Source organism: Miscanthus floridulus, unplaced genomic scaffold (genome assembly GCF_019320115.1).
Source record: "Miscanthus floridulus cultivar M001 unplaced genomic scaffold, ASM1932011v1 fs_46_1_2, whole genome shotgun sequence".
In the NCBI taxonomy this organism is placed as follows: domain Eukaryota; kingdom Viridiplantae; phylum Streptophyta; class Magnoliopsida; order Poales; family Poaceae; genus Miscanthus; species Miscanthus floridulus.
In genome coordinates, this window is record NW_027096794.1 from 162,129 (window position 1) to 179,946 (window position 17,818).

Genomic DNA, 17,818 nt, shown 5'->3' on the forward strand with positions numbered 1-17,818 from the left:
TTTGGTTTTATTCCTGTTTGTCCAAAGAGGTCCGACTTTAGAGACATCTTACTTAAATATAGTGTAGCACTTGTACTTAAATATTACTTTCCTACATAATAGGGGACTTAGGTATTTACATTCTCATTACATTCTTCCTATTTCTTCAATAACAAAGTGGCCCAAAACTAAATAACAGAAGAGCACTCGAAAGGGTTCACCTTTGTGGGTGCTAGTCATGTCAAATTTCACCTTAGAGAGCTTAGCTATTAATTCGAGGGATTGGATTTCCTCCTTAAGACAAAGTTATTCATTTGAATAGGTTGTATAGTTTTTTATTCCAAAAAGATTAGAGGGGTTGAGAAAAGATTGCAACAACACAGCAACAAAAAGAGTGCAACACACCTCATAGAATCAGCCTTATAGAGGAGTGGTATTTTTGATAGCTTCAAGTATTTGATTTTCAATTTTATCTCCATCAAACTGCAAACCACATGCTGCTATTCTTGCGCAGGAGCTCCTTGCGCTCCCCCTTCTTCTGCTCATTGAGCTACTTATTTCTTTCATCTACTTGTTATCTCATCCCGGTTATAACATATTTTGCCATATAAGGCCACGTTTGTTACAGCTCCCACTCGCTCCAGCTTCTCTAAAGTATTCACTGTTCAGGCACTTTTCGTATGAGAAAAAGAAGAATATTGGCTACTATGGGAGAAGGAGAGAGGAGAGAGGAGATAGAAAAAGTCAATGTTGCCTACTGTCAGTGGCGGATCCAAAGGGGGGCTGGGGGGCTCCAGCCCCCCCTAATTTCTTGATTTCAATGCTAATTACTGTAGCAAAAGCTTGATTTCACCGTTAAATCTTCGTGCAAATCAACATCTCTGTTGTTTTAGCCCCCCCTTATCCCGCATCCCACATCCGCCACTGCCTACTGTCTAGAGGCTGAAACAGGCAGGTTCATGAAAAGATGCCTGGAGAACGATGAGCGCGACAGGGAAGGCGAAGTGTGACGGAAGTCCTCCTCGAACGCACGCATCTCCGTGGCGGCGGCTTTGGCGGCCTTGCGCTCCTCGTTGGCGACGCCGGCACGCGCCTCGGCCTTCCGCTGCCGCTCGGCCTCCATCAACTGCACCCCGTAGGCGTACTGCCGCCGAAGCTGCCCCGCGTTGCGCGCATACACCTTGCGCAGCCGCTCCATCAGGCAGCCGCTGCCCGCTGGGCTTAATTAGAGAACTCGTGCGGCTCCACCCTCGCCAGGGCCTGCACGGACGGAGACGTGGAAACTGTGGAGGGAGCGCAGGAGGTGGTGCGCCCGGGAGGAGGAGAGCACCATCGCCGCCGCAGATGGAGGAGGAGAGATCGCCGTGGCGGAGGCTGCTGAGCGCCGGCGCGGAGCAACTGAAGAAGAGAAGAGCTGGGCCGCTTCTTTTCCGAAATACAGCCCGGACCGTGATGAAGCGGGCGCTGCCAGAAAATGGCTGAGGAAATGACAGATCGGACCGTTTTGGGCCAGGTTTGATTCTACACGAAACGTGGAAAAACATAAATATATCAAAACGAAACACCCACGTCAGCTTTACAATTCAAATTTCTCAAAGCATTAAAGGTTCAGCACAAGTGCTGCATTTCCACACGCTCGCACCAGTGTACCGTATGCGCCAAGCGGCAAGGGCAAATATATCGAGCAAAGCTGCATATGCGTGGACATGGCCTCTGAACAAGAGATACTTCTATCTGAAAGATAGCAAGAGAATCCAAGGTAATACGGTTACATGAATATGGTTTTCAGAACCATACATCTTGTTGATAGCAGCATCCTCCTAGCTCTAAAACTCCACCCCCCCCCCCCCCCCCCCCCCCCCCCAAAAAAAAAAAAAAAGCAGCCTAAAGAATGACAAAATCACAAAAGGCCTTCGCTGACCCATCCTTTAGTATGTACAGTGTAAAACTTGCAGCAGTCATTACTACGCTAACTGTATGATGGTTAAACTTTGGTCAAATAACCAACCCCACAGCATCCGAACAAACAGTAGCACTGCATGACAGCTTGGTGGAAATTTTTCATACAGATTATGTCGCACTTCGCCAGGTACCTTCCACCTAAAAAGAAAGCTTGCTCAGGAACTATAGCCACAAATTGTAGTTAACAGAAATCTGGTATGGAATGTCGGTATGTTTACCTTGTGATAACAGCTGGCAGCTGCCACTATTAACAGATGCAATGAAGTTCAAAAGTTAATCATCGCCACTCCCGGCAACCACCACAACTCCAGTTGCTGCTGTCAACAGGCTCTTCACCTTGGTCCCACGGTGAGCACTGCCTGTGTATGTGCAGGTCACAGACAGCACATTTGAGATCAGGTGGTGGCTGAGTATTCATGCACTTGTTGCATGCTACCTCATCAGGGGTGGGGTCATTTGTTGGGAAGTTCATATTTGAAGCTCCATCTTCTACCATGAAAGACAATTCATCAAAACCAACTCCTTGTTGAACAAAGCTTCCTGTGCCATTGCCATCACCTTGCAGACCAGCAGACATCCCAAAGGCATTGTCAAGCTGCGTATCATCAGCTTCAAGTAGCTCGGTGAACGAGAAATAAGTCTGGGGCTCATATTCGTCCATCCCAAAGCTGCCACAGCTAGTGTCATTCGACTGGTGATTAGCAGTGAAATCAGGAGGTGTAGCATATGCAACTCCTTGTGAAAAATCCCACCCCAATAGCTCTGAAGCATCAACACTGTCAGCCTCTGAAAATGAAATTCCATTCGTATGGCTGAAATTGATGTTTCCATTCCCTGGAGGATGATTCTGGATATTATACTCATTCACAGGTCTACCAGCTTGATCAAGGTATTCAGTACTTTTTGCTTGTGCTCTTCTTATAGACAGCTTCTGGTTACTTCCAGGGCCAAAGCTTGCCATGTTCATTGACAAATCAATGTCCATTGTATCATCCCCAATTGGTTCAACTATCCCATAAGAAGCAAGCAGTGGGTCCTGATCTGCTAAAGCAAAAGTCTCCTCACTAGATAGCATAGTTGACTGAGATGATGTAGCAACTGTTTGCTCACTTAATTCTGGTTCAGGCTTTGTACAACCATCAGAATGAGGACAATGCGGTATGGCTCTCATTCGGCACCTACAGCACCGGTATGCAACCAACTCACCAATCCTTTCTTCATCAAGTTGCAAGGCATCACCATGAAACCAATCTGTATGCAGGGAATACCGAGATGTTAGGAAAAAAAAACTGAAAGATAACACAAAAAGGATAATGCTCTAAGCTACAGAAATGCTAAACTTACTTCTGCACTTCTCACAGCGTACATACAACAAATCCGGAGAATAAGCTTTGTCACAGAGACAACATGTTGGTCTTATTGATGAACCTATGTTATCCTTGCTTTTAAGGATTACATCATTTGCCCTGAACTCACTTCCATCATCCTTGTCGCTCTTATTTTTCTTCCATACGAGACCAAAATATGTGATCGCTTGAACTTTTTTAGGTTTTGACTTTTTAGCTTTTGTCTTTGGCAGAGCTTGGACACTAGTGATACTCTGAGTTGCCACCTTTGCGAGTGGCTGGGCTTCCACCTTTGCGAGTGGGTGGGCTTTCTCATTCATAATTGGCTGAGCTTCCACCTTCGCAAATGGCTGTGTTTTCACGTTCACAACTGGCTGGGTTTTCACATTCATAGTTAGCTGAGCTTCCACCTTCGCAAATGGCTGTGCTTTAACCTTTGCAACTAGCTGGGCTTCCACTTTGGGGGTAGGTTCACCGGAATGGGAAGAACTAACCTTAAACACAATTCTGGGAGCAGTCACTGGTTGTTGGCCATTACTCTTCTGTTGAGGCCGGAAATAACTTGGATTTGTATTGTAACTAGTAAGCATAAGATTCCGCTTCTGGAGGCATAACTTGCATATCAAACTGGAAGTAGCACTGCTTCCTTTGTTAACAACAGAATTTGATGTACACTCTTTATGACAATTACCTGAAAGTTATTTTTAGATAGCAACAATGTGACTAAGTATTCGAAATATCAGAAATCAGTCAATTGTCTTCTTGAATATTACAAGGACAAATTTTGAAAACAAATAACCTAAAGAGCACGACATAGATCCATACCTTGACAAGTGCTGCATTTAACAATATCCCTGCATGTGATCAACCAAAATACAAAAGGTCAGCATCTCAAAAATAATAAATGTATAATCAGTTTATTATCATAACAAAGAGGCGAAGTAGAAAAACCTGTAGATAACATCCTTCTTGCATGAGGTGCAGGGATAGACTTCTCCTTTGTGAAAAAGATAAGAAAAGACATCCTCAGCAGATGCTTTTACTCGCCTTGGGTATAAATTGGTAAAACATTTAGAGTCCGAAATTCCTGGGGTAGGCAGGGAGGTGTGCTGCTCAAATTCTCGCAACATGTACAATGGCACATGGTTTTCAGAAAACCACAATTTGCTATTTTCATCCTGATCACCTTCCGATTCCAAGATATTTTTTGTCACACGCACAGGAAGATGCTTTTGATTGCGAAACTTAAGTGCGTATCTTATCTTGTTATCGATTATTTTTTTATCACAGACTACAGCATTTCTGAGAGCAGAAAAGTCTGCATCAGAACTTTTTCCATCTGAAGGAATTTGATCTGGAGGGATGAATTCCTTCCATCTGATGTGGGCATCAAGATATCTAACCTGAGAGAAATGAATATTAGTTTCATGCTAAAGTAGGTTTAACGTACTGCTCTTTGCAACATCAGGACAGAAGTGCAAACCTGCAAAGCAAGTTGAGATGAAGTCTGGCTCATTCCAACACATCCTCTCCAGACAAACTGCCGAGATCGTCTTGGAAAATTGGAACCTTCATGGTAAGATAAACCTGCTATCCTCTGTTTACCACCTAGCAGGTGACAAAAAAAGTCAACTTGTTCATGTCTTGGACACTGATAGAGGATGAAATAAGACTACTAACAGTTAAACCATGTAATACCTTGGCGAGCAGCTTTTCTTATGGTTGAATGTAGAAGAGCCCCCCTCTGCAAAGTACGTTTTGAAATATTTCCTCCAGTCCACCAAGTCCAGCTGTTGTCCTCATCAGTAGCAGTACCAGATTCGGATGCCAATGAACGTCTTCTGCCACGCCTTCCACCAACCCCACGTTTTTGGTATTGTGCAGGACGAGATGCTCCCGTTGATGGACCAGGAGATTCCACAGGCCAATCGTCTATTGGCTTCAACCAGCTTGCAGAAAATGCTACTCCACGGATATTGCTTTCCAACTGCATAGAATATGTAACGATCTTTAAAACAACAACAATCAAATTCATCTCACAGCCATTTATGGCAATAGCTTTTTCAGCTAGGCTATTTATCTTTCTTTTCAATAGCATAATTAGCATTTATTGCATATCCAACTTGATTATCCAGAAGCAATTAGTATACAATATTATGGCATTAGGCAAGCTACTATATATCCACTCTTTTGTTCTGCCTACAATATATATCATCATCTAGGCCTTCTAATTATCCAAGAGTTGTGCCAGTTAAGCACTAGATGGCATTGCTGCAACTTTTTTGTTCTTTCATCACCTTGGTCGTATATTGTATGTTCATGAGTTATCGCATTGGCTCTATTAGGGTAATTTTCTTTTCAAGTAAATTGCTTTCTACACCAGGTACACTACTCTTTGTTTCACTTTGCACAAATAATTTTATTTTGCACCCTGTTATGTTAAAACCTTCATGGTGCCTCATATAACATGATTGAAAACCATGAAACCTCATGAAACTTTCGTTTCATGAGCCAAGTGTAATGGTCAAATTATTATTTGGGTAGATAGCCTTCAATAGCTCTTCTGCTTTTATCCTAGTTCAAAGTGAAAGAATATGGCTTTACATGGGCAAAGTGCAATTTACTATATCTTTCAGTATTGAATCATTTTATTTCACAAAACGCCTCTGTAGTCATTTCTGAGTCAAATATCAATGGTTTTTTGGAACAATTTTTCTAGTTTCTAATGATGTATTTAGAGTTAATTTCCTTTATTAAAAAATGCATGCAGGGATATTATGTATCTAGCTCAAGCTGAATAAGAAATCTGAAAAATATTATTATATTTGATGCCCACCCCAACGCAGCCAGCATTCAGAGTGATATATGCTATATCACAACTTAGTTGTAGAATATTGAGAAGTACCAAAGGATGCCCAAAAAAAATACAGCTCACCTCAAGCAAGAGGGGTATTACAGTTCTGCAGTTCGAAGCTTCTTGTAGTTGTTGATGCCACCTTTTTTTCTGCTGCATGTCTTGTAGTGAACCAACCAAGAGGCCACGCAAACTTTCCTCCATGTTGGCTAAATAAGCAACAATACTAGGAAAATGGCTATCAGAATTTTTTATGACGCGCATGGCACTAAGAATTCGAGCAGAGCATTTAGCAGCATTTGTGGTGGCCATGTTAAGAAAACAAGCCTTTTTTGTTCCACTCGCCGAACTTCTACAAGCAATGCACCAACCACATCTATCTCTTGGGACTTCCATAAGCTTCTTTTCGGTACTTGGCCAAAGAAATTGTGTGGCTGCTGAAGAAAATGCTTTCAATTGTAGAGCATTGTCTGCAGCCATTTTCTTCCTTGGTTTTGCAGTCAGTTGGGATGCTGAAACTTTACCTTCATCGGATGTAATAACAGCTAGATTGGCAGCAGCAGATGCTGCAATGTTGCCATGATTGTAGAGATTCATGTAAGCTTGCGGTTTAAAAGAAGATAATTTTGCTGCCTTGCCACCACTCATGTTTCCAGATCTTTCAGGAAACAGCTGAAGGTGGTGTTTACCTTGAGAAGATGGACAAAACAATCCAGCTGTCACAGAAACCTTGGATGAGTCTGGATGGAATATACTCTGAGCTGGCTGCGCCTGTGCTATGTTAGACACACCTGTTACAATGGATCCATTCTGATGAGAAATTGAGGATACCACAGGTGGTCCAAAAGCTCCATTTCTATGTGCATTATGTACGTTATTCTGAGCTGACACAGTTTGCTTGCAAACTTCAGCATTCTTCTCGGTGACAGCACCAAAGCTTGACTTGCATTTTTGTTCCTCCAGGCTTTCGGCTGAGCAAACTACGCTCTGATTAGCCACAAATTTCTGCTGCACATTTGTTTGAGGAAGCGCTGCTGTTTCTCTGTCCCCGCCATCTTTTAAAGTTGTCCGGACACTTCCATGTCCTGCTTTTATTGGAATAGAATTCAACATACTGGACCTTGGAGTATGGTTCACACCAACTTCTTTACCTGTTGCTGATCTCTCACTATGAATTATACCTAGTAAAAGCTTCCAGTAGTCCTTTATTTGCCTGCATATGTCCACATATGCATCTGAGACAGCAAGTCTTTGGAGGACCTTGGCAACATCATACTGATTGTAAGCATAAGACTCTGCATCCGAAGCTGTTTCAATCCTGCAGTATTTGATGGAACAAATACAAAGGAAACAAATCGTTAGTAAACCACTAAACCAACGTATTGCATGATTAATTTGCAAGAACTTACACCAGCAAATAGTTGCAGGTTCCTAAGAATAGTCTCCCACACATATCAATGCCAAACATTTGAGCTCCTCTTGCACCACGCTCAATTCTTGAAGAAGTTGGTCCAAGCTTGTTAACCACACATTCTGGACAGAACCAATCACCCTGAGGAAGGAAAGCTTTGTTTTGACCAATACATCTCGAATGATATGCCCATGGGCAGCCATCACAGCATACCAAAGTTCCATCCATTCCACATATCCGGCAATCATCACTATTGCCATCCTGGGACAGTACTGCTACAGCAGTTTCTGGATTTGTTACATTTGGAGCATTTTCGAGATTCAGGAAATCATTCGTATCTTTGTAAGCTGAGGCCTTTGCAGCTCTAGTTGAGACTCCTCTTGAAGCAGCCTCCTGAAAGACGCTGGATTCTATCTCATATTCCATCTCCTCATTGTAGCCTACTCGATTTTCCAGTTCAGTTTTGAGCTCTTCTGATTCATTCACATCATCGCAGAGTATTTGCAGCACCCTCAACTTCATGGCAACAGGAAGTTTATAGTATTCGGCAACTAGGAGGCTTCTACCAAAACTCTTCCCCCCTAGATTTTTAATGGAACGCATCACATACAGGTACTCCAGTAAGAAATTCGGCCATGTCAATGCATCTAGTAATGTCCAATCCAGGTACCTACACACAGTTCATGGGAAGTGGAAATAATGTCAGAATTTTAAGTACAGAAACACAACACCTACGAAATAGTTACTGTGGTTAAAAGTGGGTTGATAGAGTAAGTACTTCAGGCAATCTGAAGCCTGTCGAGATCCTTCAGCAGATTTAGATTCAAGATGCCGCCTCAGTGCCCGCAGTAGCGAGACATGCACAGCATCCAACAAGTTATTCTGCACGCTGCAATTAATGGCCGCCACAAAATCGTCCAGCCCAAATGGACTCAGGAACAGCTGCACACTGAATGATCGCAGGAAGTTATAAACAGAGAAGAGAGAACTTATGGACTCTTCTGGCACAGGAATGTCTCCTGATGATGGAGGCAACTCCACAGCCTGTACAGGAGGGCATGGCTCAGATGTTTCTTCTCTAGTGAAATCCGACGAATTACTCGAAGATTCAACATCCTCAGACATATCCGAGCTAGACGCGCTATGCTGCAGTTCATCAGGCCTGGCAGGCATCTCACATCCATCAACCCTCTGCCTAGTACTTGCTGGCTCTTTGACCTCCGAGGCACTCCCTGACGAAACCAGCAAGTCTAGCTTCCTCTTCCTGCAGCTCACCTTCATGCCTAACGCACCATTATCATCCGACAGTAGAAACTCCCGGAGCTGAGGAAGCCCCAACTCCTCAGTATGTCCATCCTCAAACACCACGCTGTAGACCCCAGCCGTGCTATCATAGGATGCAACCTTCCCAATAAGAATCCTCGCGTGCCCTGGAGTGCTCCGGCCAATGTAGCGCCCCACCAAGCATTCCCCCACCTCCTCTTTCGCCTGAATGCCCCCAGCAGGTGCCGTAGTCCCTTGATTCACCACTCCGCCATCACCTTCCTCCGTCTTAACCTCGCTTGCCACAGCTGCCGCAGCGCAATCCTGTTCCTGAGCATTGCCCTCTCGTTCCAGAACAGAGCCGCCGTCCACCTCCATCTTCATTTCAGACACCACGGGAGCCAAATCTTGCGATGTCCCCAGAACGCTCCCCACATTCACCTCGCTCACAGTAGAGGCCGCAGAGTAGTCTTTGCTCGCAGCACCACCCCCATCCCCCTCCATCCCCGCTTGTTCAGATACCACAGGATCAACTTCCCCCGCAATGCTGCCCTCAGTTGCCCCATTCGCTGCAGTACCATCTGGCTGCTCCTTTGCCACGGCGCCATCCACCTCCATCTTCGTTTCAGACACCACAGGAGCCAAATCTTGCGGTGCCCCAAGAACACTCCCCACATTCACCTCCCTCATCGTAGAAGCTGCAGTGTAGTCCTCGCTTTCAGGGCCACCCCCGTCCTCGTCCATCCGCGCTTCATATGCCACAGGAGCCACATCTCGCACTTCCCCCTCAATGCTGCCCCCATTCGCTGCAGTGCCATCAAGCCGCTCCTCACCCCCAGCGCCACCCTCATCAACCTCGTCCGCTTGAGCCGCCGCAGGACGCTGCTCGCCCGCAGCGCCACCTTCGTCAGCCTCGACCCCCGGCTCGCTCGCCGAGGTCTCCGCATCACGCCCACGCTCCGCCGCCACCACCTCAATGGCCGCGGTAAGCTCCTCCGCAGCAGCAGCAACGCGACCGGCCGTCCCCACCATCGCCTCGTCACCGTCCGGCGCCGCGGGGGAAGCGTCGGCGGCCGCCCGATCGGAACCCTCCCGGTGGGGCTCCGCGTCCATGGCGGCACCGGGCGCGAGAACCCTAGCTATTGCGGCCCTACCGAACCATCCCCGCGGCGAATCGCGCGGCACCGGGAGAGATTGCGTCGGGGCTTGTGGAGCGGCAGCGGCAGCGGCAGCGGCAGCGGGGAGAGGCGGCGCCGATGCAGGGGTGAGAGGGGTGGAGTGTGGTTGGGACGAATCTGGTAGCTGCCGATCTCGCCCTGTTGCTTAGGCGTGGGTGGATGGAGCGAGGTAGTGCGGGGGGGTACGGTGCGGCGGGATGCTTCGGGGCTTGCAAACCCTACTCGGCGGCGCGCGGCGAGGAGTTGGGTGGAAGAGGTGGAGATGAAGGGAGGAGAAGGGAAGAGGGAACGGAACACGGCCGGAAAGGCAAAAGGCCCGGGCCGAGCCGCACAACCGACTCGCACGCACCAGCCTGGCTCGCGTCACTCCGGTCCGTGCCGCACTTCTCGGGTCGGCGCCGAGCCGAGAGTAGCGCGCCCGACCCACACGCGGAGGGAAGGGATCTCGCGAAGCTGCCAGGTGGGGCCGTGCGGGCGGCGGGCGCGGGTGGGGCAACGGAGAACGGACCCGGTTCGATGTGCAGTCCTCGTCGTGACCTGGCTGAGAAAGGTCAGCTTGCGTTCCACCACCAGTCCGGCACGGGACGACGGCCGCGAGGCTGGAGGAGGGAACGAGGGAGGGAGGTGCTGCGAGTTTTTCAAATTCAAAAAAAAACCGGGTGGAGGGAGCTGAGCTGTTTTTGTTGCTTGCTCAGGTAGGGCAGGGCAACGGTTGGCTCGCGCCAAGTGCCGGGCTTCGGTCTGTGCGTGCGGCCGTGCCGCGTAGCACTCGCTTGGGTTTTGCTCCTCGCCTCCTGCTCGCGGTTCCTTTGGATGTAACGCTTCTGCCCCCCTGCCCTCTGGTGAATTAGGCAAAGGTGTGCACCCCTTGCCCCACGGTGCTTCTAGCATATATATCCTTCTTTGCATATACACTGTAGTGAACTCTCTGAACACGTCTCCACGCACGCTCCTTACATACGTGAACTAGGGAAATGCTGCAATTCGGTACCTTTGATGTTTAGTTGTAGGCCATAGGGAAAGCTAAGGATGGTGTAAAAGTTCCACATAAAACTAATGCATTGTTGTCTATATGGAGCTGAAAAGTTTGTGTCTTTCAGAACTGTCTCTCAACAATTTAAAACTCTTTTTAACATAGACTTTTCTGAATCTTATGCCTTGTTTGGTAGATCCTCTTCTGGTTCTGATTCTTAAGACGAATTCTCAAGAACAAGCGGTTCCACAGCCGAAAACGAATCTCTAGGATTAACTCTATGCAAAACTGATTAATTACCCGTGGAAAATGAATCAACAAAAAATATCAAGCAGCCTGTTCGCTTGTTGGTTTCAGCCAGCCTAAACCAGCCAGCCAATAGTGTTTTTCTCTCACAATAAACCAGCACCAGCCAGCCCAAACCAGCTCAGAAACCAACCAGCGAACAGGCCGAAGGTCAATGCTACTGCTGCTGATGTAGAAGTAGCGAAAGTGAGCGAGCCAGTTTTTTAGCTCCTAGCATCCTAGTTTATTATTTTAAACAATAACTCCACATAACTCTGGCCATGTGTGTGATTCTCTATCACAAAAGTTTTGTAGAGCTTCCCTTAGAATTAGCATAAGAGTTGCATAGGGAGTTTTGCCAAACAAACCCTTAAAATGAGAAAATCAATACGAAAACTATATGGTAATATCCCTCGAATCCTAGAAGCAAAATTCTATGAAGACTCCCACGCATGGGAAACAGTGCAAACAAGTTTTATCCCCATTAAACTCATTTCATCCCATGAAATTTTTGTCTTATATCTCTTCATCAATACTATGATATATCAACTTATTTCATGCCCATGAAATTCTCATGAAACCCAATTGAGACTGGCCTAAATTACTAATAGGTGGTTGGCACCTATGGCCTCACCTATTAGCGGCCCAAAAGCCGCTAATGAAATTAATAGTTAACAGGTCCTTAGCTAACAGTTAGTTTGTCTATTAGCAAGTGTGTTTTGATCCACTAGGACTAATCTTAGCTACTAACTATTAGCACTAGTGGATTGAAATTGGGTTTGAACCTTTAATTAACACAAATTTTGAACACAAAATCGGAACTTATTTTGCAGATGTCTAAGTTCATAGCCGTCAAAATTCTTTTTGAAAAGTGATTCTTTTGGAAGGCAAATAATAATTTGTTTAACATGAGAAATAATAAAAAGGCGAATTTTCAAAGCATAAACCACAACCGGGCTGAAACCGCTACAAGTTTGAATTTGTAAATGATAATAAGCCCACTTGATATGTTAATGCATCTTTCTTCTCCTTTTGTCGTTTTTGCAACAAAGATTGTCCGTAGGCACTTCGGATTGGACCGGGCTAAAGAAAATGCCAGAATTGTTCCTTTCAGGCCGAAAACTTCTATACGGGCTCAACTTTACAAGGCTACCAGACTGAATCATCGAGTTGGGCCGGTTCATTTCAGACGAAACCTGGGGCATTGAAATGACACTTCCAGTCCACCACTTAGGGACGCTATTTTCAAGAAAAATCTAACTGAAATGACAGCGGGCATGCAATAAAAGTACTCCGTACTACCTAGATTACACACGAAAAATAAACTAAAATAAAAAATATGATATTATATCCAAACCTCTTTCACCATTTTCTTCCTACCGTTTTTTTCTTGATATAGCCAATGCTCACATCATATATGAAAACAATAAAGAACATTGGCACTTACATCATCAATCTAGCATAGGTTGCAAACTTTGGACTCATCTGCTTCTCATCCCCTCCCCCGCATCCATCTACTTCGCCACCACCACTACCTTTGCTGCCGCATCGGCTGGCGTCAACCATAGAGGCGTGCACCATGGCACGCCCTACACCTCGGCAGCCTCCCTCGTCCTTGTTGTGCTTGTCAACACCCCTCATGTAGAGAGGTATGGGCGCCCTGAGCTCAACGTCTTGTCATCCGCCATCAACAAACTGTCATCTTCCCTCCACCTGCTCTTCCTCCTCCTCAGACATTCCTAGATACCTTCGTTGGGCATGGCGCCGCAGGCGATGATGCCAGGAGGACACCTATCTTCTACATTGGTGGTGATGACGACGCAACAGGTGACAACAATGGTGCATGGTGGTGCTACTTTGCAGAGCATGGGCGTGAAGTAACTAGAAGAAGAGGAAGAAAGAATTTTTTTTATTCGTTACGGTCACATCGTAAGCCTACAATATACTTGTCGGAAACTTATAGGATGAGTTTACAATAGCTAAGGTGCATCACTGTTGCGATATTTGTTGTTTAATGCTGCACTCTCCGTTCTAAATTATAAGATGTTTTGTCTTTTCTAGATACATTCACTTTAGCGCTCTCTCTCTCTCTCTCTCTCTATATATATATATATATATATATATATATATATATATATATATATATATATATATATATATATATATATATACACCGAGAAAGCCAAAAAACATCTTATACTAATTAGAATGGAGCAAGTACTTTTTTAATACACTGTGACTGCCCTTAGAGTCTAGAACTGTTTAGTCATGAGTTGTCAGATGACAATTTTGACCACCTAAGTAGGTTCCTCCTTGTTACCTCAGAAGATGTTCCGGATAAACAGCTATGACGTTTCTCCTTTATTATTATAGGCCTTGTTTAGATGCCATCCAAATTCCAAAGTTTTTTCACTCTCTCTCCATCACATCAATTTTTAGCCGCTTGCATGGAGTATTAAATGTAGGTAAAAAAAATAACTAATTGCACAGTTTAGTTCAAAATCACGAGATGAATCTTTTGAGCCTAGTTGGTCCACGATTGGACAATATTTGTCAAATAAGACGAAAGTGCTACTATTCATCGGGTTGAAATTTTTTTACAATCTAAACGAGGCCATAGTACAAATACCACTAGCTACATAGTAGGAGTCGATCTTTACACGAGAGTACCTATCTGAACTACAGACCGTGACAATTTTAGCAGCATCCATTACACTGGCACACTTGATGCCAGGGCGCGGAGCTAGGATTTGAGCATAGGGGGCCGTACAAACCGCCAACAACCATGTATGTCAAAATGTATACACGCGACAAAGATGTACATAACACATAAATAAACGTTTATTTGTCAAAATGTATACACACGATACAAAAGAAAGCAGAAAAGACTAAAAATAAAGGGAGTTTAATTAGCCTTAGGCCTCTAACACCCGATCAATCTAATTCTTTGACTGAAAAAAGAATTACGGTAATAACAAGTAGTTAAACAGGGCCAAAACTAATTAGCACTAGATCCTAAATGTTAAATGGCAAACAAGCGGTCACTTGTCGTTTAGCCTCGGACAGAACGGTCACTTAAATGGTAGACGATTAAACGGAAACATCATACCACTATGTAGCATTTTAATTTTAAATATTGACCTAACTCGCTAATGCCAATTGAAGATCAATTTTGAAGGATTAAACAAGAAAAAGCACTGATTTCAATTAACTAGCTAATTAGAGTGTGTGGTATAGGGACAAATTAATGTTTGATAAGCAATAACGAAAACAAAAAGATATGGAGAAAATATTAGAAAGACCTAATTTTTATTTATCTAAAATACTATTAGATATTAATATGGAGTAACAACAACAAAATTATAGTACTAAAAGTATCATTAACTAGCTAATTAGATAATTAAGCACCTAATTTAGGGGGTGTATTATGGGAGTTATGGGAAGGTTGGGGGTGCCAGGCCCCCCCTCAGCCCCTTCCCTCCGCCACTCCCAATTATGATATATTATTTTTCTCTCATAATAAATCAGCACCAGCAGATTTATCAGTCCAGAAACCATCATGTCTGACGGAGCAAAATTAGCAACGGGTCGCTTTGTCCGAAAGGTGATGTTTGTACTTAACACGCCCTGCCCAATCATCATCATAGTTGCCCCCGACCCGCCGCTGACTCCAATCGGACCTCTCCACATGTAGTTCAGAATTCAGATGTGATACTGACACATGCATGTCACCAACACACCCTGCCCAATCATCAACGTTGTCGCCGCCGACCCGCCGCAGACTCCAATCTGACCTTGGCTTCGAGGTCAGTCCCATGTCTCCACATGTAGTTGAGACCGACGAGCAGCTCCGTCACGGCGGCCTCCGTCTTCCTCTTGTCCGCGAAGTGGAGCGTCTGCAGCAGCAGCACGGTGGCGTCGTCGCCGAAGGCCACGTTCTGCTGCTCGAACTTCCGCTCGGCCTGCCACCGGACCATGTTGTGCGCGAGCGGCGCGAGCCACGCCAGGATCCTCCGCACCGTGTCCGACCACTGGGCGGCGAGCACGGGGTCGTCGCAGGGCGGCGTCGTGGCGGCGAGCGCCGCCGGCCGCCTGAGCCGCGCCCTGAGAGACGCCCGGATCCGGTCGGTAAGCATGCCGTACAGCGCGTCCCTCTCGTCGGGGCAGATGTGGAGCGGCGACGCGGCGAGCTTCTCGATGAACATGATGAGGTTGGCGTATTGCAGCGCCAGGGCCGCGGCGCCCAGGGACGACTCCGGCGGGTGCGTCACCACGTCGCGCGAGGAGGAGGCGAACACTGCCGTCGTCGTCGTCGTCAAGTGCCTCCTCCTCGCGTCGCCGCCGGACGCCGCTTGGCAGTGGAAGCTGATGATGCCGCTGCCGCTGAAGTCGTCGGCGGCGCTGCCGGCTGATGATACGTAGCTGAAGCTCAGCGGGAGATGAGCCGCGTCGTCCGCGTGGTTCCACCCGTCCCTGCCCGGAGACCTGCTGGGATCCATGACGACGCAGCCGATGAGGTGCTTGCCGGCCGCCCCCGGCCACCTGAGGCTGAGCTGCTGCCTGAGGCTCTTGCTCCTGGACATGAAGAACCGACGCGCGTCGCCGGCGCCGGTGGCGGTACCCTTGCCGGACCTTGTACGCAGAAGCATCGTCTTCCGAGGCGCGTCAGCGGCTGCGGCGATGACGGCGTCGGAAGGGTACACCATGGACTGCAGCTGCATGCTGCCGCTCACGAACGAGGTGCTCCACGAGAGCCGCGAGGCCCTGGACGACGCCTCGTCGTCGTCGCCCACGGAGGCAGAGGCGGAGAGTAGCAGGGCCACGGGCTCCAGGTCGAACACCTCGATGATCCTGGCCACGATGGTGAAGAGCGACCTGGCGAGCAGGCGAACGGCGTAGTCGAAGGTCCGCGCCCACAGCGACGCCGCCCGGAGGCGCTCCACCTCCTGCCTCTGCCTGGCCACGCGGCGCGAGCACTCGGCTCGGCTGCTGCTCCCCGCCGCCACCGCCGCGGCGCCCTTGGCGCCGCCACGGGCGCGCGGCCGGTAGGCCTGCTGCTGCTCCAGCTCGGCGAGCACGTCGAGCTCGTGGCACAGGTGCGCGGTGGCAGCCACCAGGCGCTGCATCTTGCGCGCCTTGCGGTCCATCTTCTTGGCCGCGGCGTACCGCAGCCCGTGCGGGTCGCCGCCGCCACCGGCGCCGCGCTTGACGAGCGCGGCGAAGAGGGCGTCGAAGCGGCGGAGCAGCGGGTCGGCGCAGCGCGCGGACAGGCGGGACACGTCGCGGGAGAGGTCGCGGCACGCCGCGGCCATCTCGGCGAGCGCGAGCGCCAGGAGGGCGGCGTCGTCGTCGGCCACGAGCCGCCGCACGCCCTCGAGGCGGATGCCATCCCCGCGGAGCCGCGCGAGGCTGTCGGCGTCCAGCGCGCGCCACAGGCCCGCGGCGCGCGACATCAGCGCCGCCACCTCGAGCGCCAGCACCCCCACCTTCTCCCCGCCGCCCCGCGGCACGCTCAGCTTCCGCATCCCCTCGACCCCTCCCCCCGCGCTCGGAGCCTCGGAGTGGGCGTGGTTGGGCTATGTGTGGGGGACTGGGGGTCAAAAGGCGTCTGCCTGCGGGCTGCGCGCCAACGGCTTTGGTGGTGGTGGGGTGGGCGAGGAGGAGCATAGGAAAGCTGCAGCGGCATTGGTGGTGGTGGGCAGTGGGCAGTGTGGTGGCGAGTGGGTGGGAGTTGAAACCGAGCGCGGCGGCATCGCATCGCCAGGGGATTATTCGGCGCTTCGGGCGCGGCAATGGGCAAGTTGGCAGGCGGGATTCCGCGGGTCCGTAGAGGGCGTCGTCGTCCGGGTGCAGGCAGACAGGCTGCGCGGCCCGGCGTGTCTCCGTGCGGGTGTCGCGGCTCGGGGACGTCGCCGGCGCGCGCGGCCGCGGGGGAGCCTCGATGGGTGGCTATATTCTGAGCTGGTCCTTTGGAGGCCTCTGTGTTGTCCATGCGCCACGACTCACGAGCTCGCGCCCCACGGCACGTACGACGTCGCGTGGTTTCCATGGAGCTAGCGCGACGCAGCAGCGCCGTTTGACGATTTGCTCGGGTCTCGTATGGAGTACAGCAACAAACGCACGCGTAGGACGCCCCGTGTGTCGCAGTCCTTGATTTCCGGGTGACACTCACGCCGGCCGGAGAAACGACGGAGTGGAATCGTGTGTACACAAAAGGTTGGACTTGCCGGCAGTTAAGCAGCTACGATCCAGTCCAGACGGCTAGCTGCCAACATGCTGGCTCTGGCAACATATGTCTGCGCAGGCATGTCTTCGAGACTGTACCCAGCAGAACGCCGTATGGTTGCGGAAGCGCTGCAGGATCGGTCATGGATTCGGGACAATCAACTAATCAAGCGTGCCCTGACTGCTGTCAAGAGTGTTCGACGCATTTACAGGGTTTGGAATTTGTATAGCCAATCGTTATTTTGGCTGCTTACACGTAAGACAGTTTCTTGTTCGGTTGGCCGGTTGGGCCTTGGGCGTTCGACAGGCAGCAACGACACAGCCTGCAGAACAACCAACTAA

The 17,818-nt window shown here is 48.6% G+C and overlaps 2 protein-coding genes and 1 pseudogene across 2 annotated transcripts; all 3 read right to left on the bottom strand.

Annotated features, from left to right (window-relative positions):
* Positions 1 to 907: 907 nt before the first annotated feature.
* On the bottom strand, positions 908 to 1,312 carry LOC136531882 (uncharacterized; annotated as a pseudogene).
* A 552-nt stretch (positions 1,313 to 1,864) lies between these two features.
* LOC136531879 (DDT domain-containing protein PTM-like) lies at positions 1,865 to 10,248 on the bottom strand. The gene is made up of 10 exons (XM_066524543.1): positions 8,331 to 10,248; positions 7,551 to 8,222; positions 6,223 to 7,459; positions 4,986 to 5,274; positions 4,771 to 4,895; positions 4,239 to 4,690; positions 4,113 to 4,141; positions 3,286 to 3,978; positions 2,160 to 3,192; positions 1,865 to 2,079 (listed from the first exon to the last, which is right to left on the bottom strand). Exons 1-9 carry the CDS (start codon positions 9,926 to 9,928, stop codon positions 2,219 to 2,221), a joined length of 6,069 nt encoding a protein of 2,022 aa, XP_066380640.1. The 5' UTR covers positions 9,929 to 10,248; the 3' UTR covers positions 1,865 to 2,079; positions 2,160 to 2,218.
* Positions 10,249 to 14,606: 4,358 nt separating this feature from the next.
* LOC136531883 (uncharacterized) lies at positions 14,607 to 16,786 on the bottom strand. Its single transcript, XM_066524544.1, has one exon. It carries the CDS (start codon positions 16,774 to 16,776, stop codon positions 15,004 to 15,006), a length of 1,773 nt encoding a protein of 590 aa, XP_066380641.1. The 5' UTR covers positions 16,777 to 16,786; the 3' UTR covers positions 14,607 to 15,003.
* Positions 16,787 to 17,818: the final 1,032 nt, after the last annotated feature.

Coding starts and splice junctions, on each gene's coding strand:
- LOC136531879 (XM_066524543.1), bottom strand. CDS start 9,928: ATGGACGCGGAGCCCCACCGGGAGGGTTCCGATCGGGCGGCCGCCGAC. Junction 5,275..6,222: donor TAATACCCCTCTTGCTTGAG/GTGAGCTGTATT, acceptor TATTCTATGCAG/TTGGAAAGCAATATCCGTGG. Junction 4,691..4,770: donor CATCTCAACTTGCTTTGCAG/GTTTGCACTTCT, acceptor CATTTCTCTCAG/GTTAGATATCTTGATGCCCA.
- LOC136531883 (XM_066524544.1), bottom strand. CDS start 16,776: ATGCGGAAGCTGAGCGTGCCGCGGGGCGGCGGGGAGAAGGTGGGGGTG.